General features: G+C 40.0%; 1 protein-coding gene across 1 annotated transcript; it reads left to right on the top strand.

Moving 5' to 3' along the window:
- Window positions 1-743: 743 nt before the first annotated feature.
- On the top strand, window positions 744-10,868 carry LOC105388451 (juvenile hormone acid O-methyltransferase). Its single transcript, XM_048624739.1, has 4 exons — window positions 744-1,278; window positions 8,893-9,064; window positions 9,725-9,833; window positions 10,422-10,868. Exons 1-4 carry the CDS (start codon window positions 911-913, stop codon window positions 10,595-10,597), a joined length of 825 nt encoding a protein of 274 aa, XP_048480696.1. The 5' UTR covers window positions 744-910; the 3' UTR covers window positions 10,598-10,868.
- The last annotated feature ends 215 nt before the right edge of the window (window positions 10,869-11,083 follow it).

Below are 11,083 nucleotides of genomic sequence, written 5' to 3'. Positions count from 1 at the left end.
CATTCATTGTATCATTTCATTACTACTATTTACTACGCAAATTCCATGAATTTGTAATTTAATAAACTACCTACCTCTACTATAGTTTAGCTGTATAGCTAGATGCTAGATGATATAATGATGATGTCTGATGGCATTGAGGAAAATCCTAGGATTCATAAATTATAGTTCTGCTGCGTATTGTCAATGGGTAAGTATGTATGGTAAGTAACATAGGTAGGGACGTCAACATTGTTGCATCATTGTTGGTAACAAAAATTACAATCTACGGTGATTGGTTCCGTAGGAAAAATGCATCACTAATATCGAAATTTCTATACCAAATAACTATGAGTTTTGGCGATTTAGGGTAGATAAGATTTGTAAATTATTTTGCGGCGCGCATAGACGCAATCATTGCTACGGGCGTTTTCGCTACAAGTGTCTACGAGCGTAGGCGGCCCGGGGCGTAGCAAAATCGTAGCCAATTCAGTAAAAATAGGTTAATTTCATAAATTCAGTGCACTTTGTAAAGGAGGTAAAATCACGTTTTTTACACGAAGTACCTAACTCATAGAAGGATTGACATCACTGGCCTCCACTCATTTTTTCCATTCTCAAACTACGGACTAAATAGAATTTTGATTTTCATAACTTTGAAACTTTCTGTTATAGTCAGTAAATATAAGCAAACTTAATTAATTGACTGTTCGGTGTTGAGTCTTATATCTGCAACAATAGCTAAATTTTGCCTCTATCTTTGTTCCAGTGAACCCTGGCCTCCGTTTTCACGGCGGTTTTCGCCATGCGGCTCCGCGGCTCGCTCCCCGCGTATAAATAAATACGCGCGCCGCCGCTCCCGAGACAACCCGTCCGACGCGCCGCGCCCGCGCACGCTTCGAAAAAAACTCTAAACGAAAAAAACTTCACCATGAAGGCCGTCATGAACGAGGCGGAGCTGTACCACAAGAGCAACAGCTTGCAGCGGCGGGACGCGCTCAATTGTTTAGACGAGTACGCGGATAGGATCAAGTGGAGAAGTGAAGGGGACAGAGTGATCGACATCGGGTGCGGCGACGGCAGCGTGACTGCAGAGGTGGTGCGCGCGCGCATGGGCCGCGGGCGCCTGGTGGGCTGCGACCTCAGCGAGCAGATGGTGAAGTATGCCGCCCAGCACCACCGCGACGCGAGGACCTCCTTCTGTGTGCTGGACATCGAGGGGGACCTGCCCGAGGAACACCGGGGGGTGTACCACCACGCCTTCTCCTTCTACACGCTGCACTGGATACATCAGCAGGAGTAAGTGGAATTGTGTTTTGGAATGTTTGGTGGTAGCGGTAGAATAGGGCAGAGGTTTTTATTGATAAAACTATGTACTCGCTTTGGGAAATTTTAATAGAGAGGATTAGTTGGTTTAGTTTATATTAGAGAGAAGCGTACCTGGGCAGTTCTTCTTTTTAACCTACATAACTGTGTCTCCACCAGTTGTGAGGAAAATGTCATGAGTTTTACAAATATTTATTTATTTATTTATATTTCAACGTGCATTGTACTAAAAACACAACGGCTGTGAACGTTTACAAAAATATAAATTTATATTTTTGTATTTAAAATTACGTTACAGAGTGGTAAATCCGCGTGACAGAGGTGTATTTCATACGAATCTTGGCTGTCTCCTGCCACTTCATCCTGCGTATATTTCATAATGTTAGAAAAAAAATATATGACGAGATAAAATATAAAATTTTATTTAAACTCCAGAAGATATTACTTATTTAGTAAAACAAAATATATATTTTTAAAATATTTCTGAAATATTTAAAAAAATTGTTGAAAAATTGTCTCTCACTACCCAATGTTTTAGTAGTTACACTCTGTCACGTAGGTTGCCATTTAAAATATTTGTTTGAGCCACTCGTCCTTATTGCCATCGATCAGAGTTTAAGATCTCCTTTTCCCCCTTGGTAAGATTTCCCCTTAGAGATCCAGACACCGCGTATCGGCCACCCGCAAAGTGTGACAGGAGGTGCGTGTGTTTATTCGGCGACAGCTTCGTGACGTAGGTAATTGTTAAAATAAAATATATTTAAATTATTATTTTGTTATTTACTCATTGGTAATAACGATTACTTTGCAATCAACATGTGAATAATACATTTTATGTTACTGTTTAAATACTATTCGACTTTGCAATACATTTTACCCCTCTGTCACACGACAAATCTGTCACATTCTTACTAAACACTCCAACCTGAGGATATTCATCAACGAAAAATTGAAGAGAAACTACACGTTTTGGTTAAAGTACGAAGCGAAAGGAACGTCCAATACACTTGCGCTGCAGTAATAAAAAGTTTCGTTAGTGAAAAAGGTGATTTCGTGCTATTGTTCTCAAGAACAGACGATGAATGTGGCAGACTGTTTAATATGGTGGAGATTGATTTATCGGATGTTTGATGATTACATTAAAGTCCTTCCAGCTTCTAAGGTAATTAAAAAAGGAAAAAAAATAGACGCATTTTTCCTGAAATAAAAATGACATATTATGTATCTAGCCTATCTGAAACCTAGTTAAACATTGTGAGATATGGCGTTTCGACTTTCTCCGTGTTCGGCATCATAAGGGTCACAGTGACAGTTAAATAAAGTCCATTTTTCTCTCCACCTTTAATTTGCAAGGTGCGGGTGCCTATATAAATAGAGTGAGTCGCCCGCGCGCCTCAGTTGTAATATCACCATGCAGAAATGACTAGGTTTCAGATAGGCTAGATACATAATATGTCATTTTTATTTCAGGAAAAATGCGTCTATTATGTAGTCTGAGCCTATCTGAAACCTAGTTAAACATTGTGAGATGTGTTTATTATCGCATGGTGGAGAGAAAACCAACTGTGACCCATAAGCTACTGATGAGTATATCAGTAGATAAATATTTGAATCTATAAATTTATAATGCATAGATTTCTAGGTAATAGATATACTAAAAAGAAAGGTATAAGTATACATAAGACTTAGTACTTCCTTATTATTCCTGACTTGTCAGAAAGTTATGGAAGGTATGTACCTATACATATAGGTAGGTATTTATACATATGGACACACACAGTGCCTCTTCGAAAGCAATACTTATAAGTAATTATTGATCAAAATCTTGTTATTGTCAAGGCAATATTTTTAACATACACTAGCCGAATGGATGGAACCAGTGAAATACTTTGCAACAATATTTAAAAGCTGTAAAATGTAGAATATCGATCCAGGCCGCTGGGGCTCAGGCCAGCACATGCTGACTAGGGTATGTAATTCTGGACTGACCTCAGAAATGCAGCAGCCGACCCTGGAGCCTCGAGGACCTGCTCAGTCAGCCCTGTACGACGACACGGCCTGGAACACCTGGCGCGGCATCTAGTCCTTGGAACGACGAGTGGTGCTTGAAGGGAAGATAATTTTACTAAATATCTCAGCCTCATCAGCTACTGGAAAAGATTAGATGAAGGCTGTGACACTGGCGGATAACTAAGTATTCAGTTTTTCAAAACATGATGCAGGTCACTATATTCATATTCTAGATTGACAAGTAACACACAGTCTAATTTTGTATTCTAACTAACTCGGCGGTTAACGAGTTCCTGTGAAGTGTTCCTACTAGGAAGGAAAGTTATTTTATAAGCCTTTGCACCAATTTTGTGGGCTACTATCATTCTGTATCATCATGTGTGAATATTATGAGCTCTGGCAGCATTCCTTGGTAGATGACATCAATTAATAAAGATTGATTAACACAACAATAACAATTGTAATAGTTGACAAATGAAACCCGGCTAACATGTCTTAGCTGGGTAAGTAAATGATCAGTCATGCCACCAGGATAAGTAAAATGTTCAGTACTTCATATGAAAAACATTAACAAGGTCACCTTTAGGTATGTTCGTCAACACTAAGGGCAGGTCTCGGCCAAAACCTTAAGGCTTCGCCTTGTTGCAACTTCAAAGGTACGTAGATAGGTACCTACTTACATTGTTGTAGGTTCGATTTTGAAACCATTAAGTCAACCTAGATAAAACAAAATAAAATAGCTCGATTAAATAAAGATGGTACGTAAAGATGTTAGTTGTACCTGATCAGACCTGATGCAACGACAGCCAACATAGACTCTCTAATCTGTGGAAGCAACAATCATGGTGGCGGGAACATGGACAGTTGGACGAGCCACCTCGAGCCTGACTTATCAATCAGAACTGACAGTTCGCCAACAGCAGATAGCTTGCGGCTATCTATAGGTAAACTTAGGTAGTTAGCTATACTTACCCAAGAAAAAGTCCTTGGACATCGATATGACAGTGGAACGGCGAATAACTGTGACACTCTTTAAAACAAAAAGGCTTGTTGTTGTCCAGCTAAGGAAGGTTACCTACTTCAGCGACCTGGTATTGCATTCTGAAAGAACTGCGAAGAGTTAATATTATGACTAATAATTATTACTTATTTAGAAAGTTTTCAGCAAACTCTAATAAATCAAGCAGCTACCATGTCACCGCTGCCCGGTTATAACTCTGTACTAGCTTAGTAGATATATATACCAGTTTTAGCCTTCAGCTAGAGGCCAGAGAGCTCCTAAATGAGATGCGAGTACGAGCATGACACAAGTATTTTTTTTTTTTTTTTTTTTTTTTACTTGGTAACTAGTTACGTAACTAACTGAAAGATCCATAAAACAGTTGAGGATTACTCAAAATGGAATTGTGAAAACGGCACGTCTGCATCTTAACCAGTCAGTCTAAGTAGTTTCAGCAGATACAGTGTTGAAAAATAGTTATGAAACGTTTGCGCCAGAATCGAATTAAAATACATTTTCATTAGAGAAGCCGTTTAGGCGTGAATAGGTACTTTCACCCTTTGGATTGTGCTCCAAATGATGACCTTCGAAATTCATAGAAATTTAATGACGACTGCCATTGTTTATTATCTAGCCCCGTACATTGAGTAGGGCTGCGGCTACACGTGATGTGTTACACAGTACACAGTAGGTATATGCATGTTCCCAGAATAGTGGAAGTTATAATTTTACCAAAAGGTAGTCGTCTCGTGCAAGAGCACCGTTACTCGATTTATTCGATACACAACTAGTAGACAGCTGCTGCGTAGGAGGTTCACGCATTTTTCAACAAAGAGCTCGGATACACACTCACAATCCACTGGGACATAAGGAAGACAGCTAATATGGTGCCACTCAGAAACCGCGATGACACTCCGATCATGATCACCCGACAGTAGGATCATAATAAATTTGGTAACTTGTGAAGCGGTATGGTATAGCAACAGCGACTTTCAAGAAATCAGGAATTAGCTCAGTGCTTTTAGGTTGAACACTCGCCGGTGGGATTCACTTTGCTCACAGCCGAGAAAAGAAAAGACTCAAAGCTGGAATCTGCCGATGTGTCATGACACTTAAGATAGTGTCTGGGGGGTCACTTTATATGACGAAAAATGAACTTTCAGTGCACTGCGGCGTCAGCCGCTCTATCTGTTTATATGTATTAAACGTGCCGATTGCACGACAGCTCTCGTTCGTTCGTTTCTCATCAGTATAGAGTACTATAGAGTAACGCTCCTGTACTTACCGTGCGTCACCATTCCCATGAGCAGTCCAATGATCTTAAGGCAGTTTAGAACAAAAGCTGCATTAGACAGTTTCTTCAGCAGAGACATTGAAATAAAAAATTGATTGCACAACTATCCCCAGGAGCAGTCTACAGGTCACTTTGGGCAGTTCAGAAGAAAGCTGCTTTATTAGAATACCCACCTCAGCGGAGGCATCAAATTGAAGTGCTATAACACTTTTAGAAGCGGTGCACGTTACCCGATTTGTCGTCATCCATGCCGATGCAGGTGGTTACTCATGCTTCGTTGGTGTGCCCTTATATGGCTAATATGACCAACCTTGGCAGTAAACGTTCGTCTGCATATGCCAAAATCACTGATGAATAGCGCACGTTACTCGATACCTTCTAAATAAGTCACTCATAATGATGGCTGATGATGATGATGACCGTACTAGCAATAGTGCAGGCGGTTCCGCTGAGCATAAAATCTCGTCCCAGACAGGGGGCGTTTGGATCTGGCAACCAGAACAGGAGTGCCAGGTGTGCGCAGCGATGCAGGTGGGACAACACAGCCGCCAGGGCAGGAGTGCATGGCTGGATCTATGCAGCGATGCAGGTAGCACAAACCGGTGGCCAGGGCCAGGACCGGGTGTACGCTGCGATGCAGGTGGCACAAAACGGTGGCCAGGGCCAGGACCGGGTGTACAGCCGCCAGGGCAGGAGTGCATGGCTGGGTCTATGCAGCGATGCAGGTACCACAAACCGGTGGCCAGGGCCAGGACCGGGTGTACGCTGCGATGCAGGTGGCACGAGACGGCGGCCAGCGCAGGACACAGGGCCGGGTGTATGCTGCGATGCAGGTGGCACGAACCGGTGGCCAGGGCAGGAGCGCAGGGCCGGGTGTACGCTGCGATGCAGGTGCCACAAGACGGCGGCCAGCGCAGCACAGGGCCGGGTGCAGGTTACACGAAACTTCAATTTCACCGAATCACATTACTCGCCGCACATGCCACAATGTCCCAACATACTGAAACTCGGAGCCACGTGCTTCCTGTAAAAAATCCTATGACGTTCCTGGAAAGCTCCTGTTTGTAAAGCCTTACATAAGCTATAATCAAGTGCATTATTGTAATAGCAAAGTTTTTATCAACTGTTTTCTAAAAATATTAGAAATTGAGGGTAGAAAAATATATTTTTATTATTTTTTCCTGTATAAAATTAACATATGCTTTACTTAAAGCGGTAATTAATGTAAGTATCTAGCTCAAGCGCCACTAGTAGGACCGGAATATGTGATCAATCATGACCACGACTATTGAATCGGACCCTACTGCGTGGGATAAAAACCCCAAGCGCCGGAGCATTATGACCAGTGGCTGAGCTTTTAAAAGCAGTAAATAATAGCATTTTACTCACGGCTTATCAACTCAAACCTTCGTTGCGAAATCCTCAGCAATGGCTGCGTGCGCAGCAGCCGGCAGGCCCCGCGCCGCCTGGTCCGCATCACGCTACAGCTCCCGGCAGCGAGGACTCCGCAAATTCAATATTATATTTTTCCCCGTCGGAGCGAAGCCGACGAGAACCGTGGCTACATTGAGCCATTTTGCCGAAGTGTTCACTTCAAAAATCAAAAACCAACTGAGGCGCGCGGGCGACTCACTCTATTTATATAGGCACCCGCACCTTGCAAATTAAAGGTGGAGAGAAAAATGGACTTTATTTAACTGTCACTGTGACCCTTATGATGCCGAACACGGAGAAAGTCGAAACGCCATATCTCACAATGTTTAACTAGGTTTCAGATAGGCTCAGACTACATAATAGTTTTTCAAGTTCTAAGAGCCACTTCTGTACTTTCGAAATATGGCTGATTAAAACTTTAAGAAATTACGTAATTTTCCGTTATATTACTTAAATTTTAGTTTGTCGAAAATATTATTTGTGCAGATAAACAATAATCTATGTAGTTGGAACAAATTTGTCCTTTAAGTTCCTGAAATACGGATATTTCAGTCTCCAGAGGTTCTCAAGTGTGATTTTAATTAGTTATACTAATTATAAAGATATCTCCAGTTAATTCTTTGACTAAATTGAAACCATAATGATTTATATGTAAGTTACTAAATTATTCTTATTAAATAAAACTGTTTTATTCCAAAACCCTGCCTAATATTTAATAGAATAACAACTCTGTCACATCGTTTACCACTTTGTAACGATTGGTGTCTCCTGGTAGTCAACTTATTTTTGGTCGTTTATATGTTATGTTATAAATAGTACAACTTTGGAAAAACCATATTAAATTTAGTCATTGATGTTAACGTCTCTGCTGTTAATTTTTTACTGTAATTAGCAGCGAAAAAATATTTATAACAAAAACAAGCTTCATTTTAGCTGAAATTGTGACAGAGTGGTAATAACTACTTAATAAATATTTTGTTATTACTAAAAATCCATTCCTTCATATGTTTTCTAAAATGGTATTTTGTTTATTAGCGTATCAAAAAAGTTTCATTTCAAACGACGAAGACTATCTCGTTAAAAAAAAATAAAAGATAATGTGACGAAGGTGTAATTTTTTGTGCCTTATCCACGTATTATGTCCTTAAAATATTGAAAAAATTGGTTAACTACGCGGCCAACCACCTTTTTCGATAGAATAGACATGAAGCTATCATAAAAATGATAAGAGTTCACCAAAAAGCTATAGTTTTTTTTTTCGAATTTGGGATAATTTTTTACTCATTATGTAGGTTAAAAAGAAGAACTGCCCACCTACATTATTATTAAATTTGGTATTCCCGATATTGAATGAAGCACTAAAAAAACGTATTTTACTTATCAATAATTAATGTGGGCTTTAAGCCAAAATAGCTTTAATAATGCACTAAGTTTTATAAGTACCTACCTTGGTGCTTTTTACATTGCATCGTCAAGTTTTGTTTACTACTTATACAAACGTTATGATTCACTCATACTATAAATACAGAAATACTCGTCTATGAATGATTTGTGAATACTAAATTAATTTAATCTGTATTTATACCATTCATACTTAGTCAGGCTAAACCAATATTTAAGTAGAGCTACATTAATAAAATAAACTTATTCAATTTAAGTAATAAATTTATAAGCAATGTTTTTATTTTTTTGTGGCATTTTCAAACTTTGATCTTTTTGATTTACTGTACTGTAACATAATATATATTTTTATTTATCTACCCGTACATCATTATTCTGTTATGCATAATTATGTGACATATGCGATGCGTATTACAAATAAAACCACTAACAAACCCTTCCCTCCCAGGAAAGCCTTCACCAACATTTTTGACCTCCTGGCTCCGGGCGGCGACTGCCTGCTCATCTTCCTCGGCCACATGCCCATGTTCGACGTGTACCGCGTGCTCTCCACCAGCCCCAAGTGGAGCCGCTGGCTGGCCGATGTGGAGAAGTACATCTCGCCGTATCATGACTCCCTGGTACGTTGTAGCTGTAATATACCACTACCTATAGTGTGTCTTGACGTGGTCTTGACTCTTGATATATTGTGGTCTTGAGATACAATATAAAATTGAAGCCAGAGGCTGGTAGATGTCGAGAAATACATCTTACCTTATCATGACTCCCTGGTACGTTTTTGTCAAAGACAGGTATACGGCTACGGCTAATGGTGTTTGACTGAGGAAAGAGTGCTAATGTACCTAATGTGTCGACGGAAGCAGGATGATTTTAGGATGATGCTTGATGATACCAATAAAGTTCTTACTTAGGCCACACGCCTATGTTAGATGTGTACCGAGTGCTCTCCACCAGCCCCAAGTGGAGCCGCTGGCTGGCTGATGTGGAGAAATACATCTCGCCGTATCATAACTCCCTGGTACGTTGTAGCTGTAATGGTGTGTCTTGAGATAGAAGTGGAGGCAGTGGGCGCGAGACTTCGCGTCGGAAATGCATCTCTCCTTATCATGATTCCCTGATAGGTGGCAGTTAGTTTGCATTCTTACGTCCAGTTTTAAGCGGTACTGTGTTATACAGGTGTCCATCAGCGATGCTACACGAAGGGGAAAGCAGACTTCGTTTTAATTTAAAAAACCATAAAATTGTCCTAATCAACACTCAAGAGTTCAATATCTTTTCAGGAACCTGAAAAGGACATAGCGCATATGATGAAGAGAATAGGTTTCAGAGAAGTGGAAGTGCAATACAAGGACTCTACCTTTATTTACGACAAACTAGAAATTTTAAGAAGTAAGTTTTATTTCTCTTTTTTAGATATTTGTATAACCTAAACTCTAAAGTATTAAATTGCTAGTGCTCCTCTTGAGTTATAGTACTTAAATGCTATTGTACAAACGCATGATATAAAAATGTGATGCCGCGTATTATTCTACAATTTAAGACCTAATTCATGCATTTAAAACGAATGACTCAATTTGTATCATGGTGGTAGTCTAGCTACTAAGTACTAATCACTATTCCATAAGTTTTCCGTCATCTCACATTTATTAGTCTTACCTTACGTAACGATTCGTTACCATGTAATTTACTTACGAAGACGATTTATCATCGTTTCAGTAGCATATGTATCTGTAGAAATACTTACAACGAGTACTTACTTACTTCCGATGCACTTCGTCAACACAGCATTAACATCGAAATTCCCGTTCTGAACCATTCAACTCAGACAAGGCGATTCACCGAACCATTTATTCTTATACTGGAACCACATTTGCGAAATACCTATCAAAAATGTCGGCAAATACAGTAATAATTTTGGCGAATATACTGACCACACAAAGCTACAAATTAATCAAAATGCTTCTGAAAATTTCGCAGAAGCAGTGATGGCCGTGAACCCGTTCTCGATCCCCAAGGACCTTCAGGACTCGTTCATGGACGACTACCTGGACGTGGTCCGTGACCTACGGCTCATGGACGAGGCCAACAACAACGTGGACTCCGTCTCCATCCGGACCCACTACAGCCTCATCGTGGCCTACGGGACCAAGTGACCGTCTCCATCCGGACCCACTACAGCTTTGTGGCCTTTGGGACCAAGTGATGAACTTAATCTTAATGAGCGTAAATAAAGAAGGAGATTTGCACAGGGTCTTAATAATTACAGTTGTCCTAAAAGTTAACTAAGGTTATATTGCGATATTCTGGTCACTCCTGAGCTGGCCTATCAGCCCTCCAAGGCATGAGGTTAACTTTTGGGACAAAAACTGAAATTGTTAAATTGTATTAGTTAAGTAAGTAAGTACGTACATGAATATTATAGATTCTTTATAACGTTATTAATTATTATGCCTAATCATGTAATGACAAGTTTTACCATGAATTTTCAAAATCCTCAAGTCTTAAAATTTAAATTATAGAGAGTGTTTCAAAAAGGGCCGATAGTAAGCAGTCACCCTCTTTCATAGAAACTTTAAGAGTGTCATGTGACTTTTTATGGGTATCCGAAAGTTGGCGAATAAAAGTGAATTCAGAAACAC

This window comes from Plutella xylostella, chromosome 12 (assembly GCF_932276165.1).
Source record: "Plutella xylostella chromosome 12, ilPluXylo3.1, whole genome shotgun sequence".
Classification (NCBI taxonomy): Eukaryota; Metazoa; Arthropoda; class Insecta; order Lepidoptera; family Plutellidae; genus Plutella; species Plutella xylostella.
The sequence above is the reverse complement of the archived record's forward strand: the minus strand, read 5'-3'. Positions and strand labels throughout refer to the sequence as shown.

Coding starts and splice junctions, on each gene's coding strand:
- LOC105388451 (XM_048624739.1), top strand. CDS start 911: ATGAAGGCCGTCATGAACGAGGCGGAGCTGTACCACAAGAGCAACAGC. Junction 9,065..9,724: donor CGCCGTATCATGACTCCCTG/GTACGTTGTAGC, acceptor ATATCTTTTCAG/GAACCTGAAAAGGACATAGC. Junction 9,834..10,421: donor CAAACTAGAAATTTTAAGAA/GTAAGTTTTATT, acceptor AAAATTTCGCAG/AAGCAGTGATGGCCGTGAAC.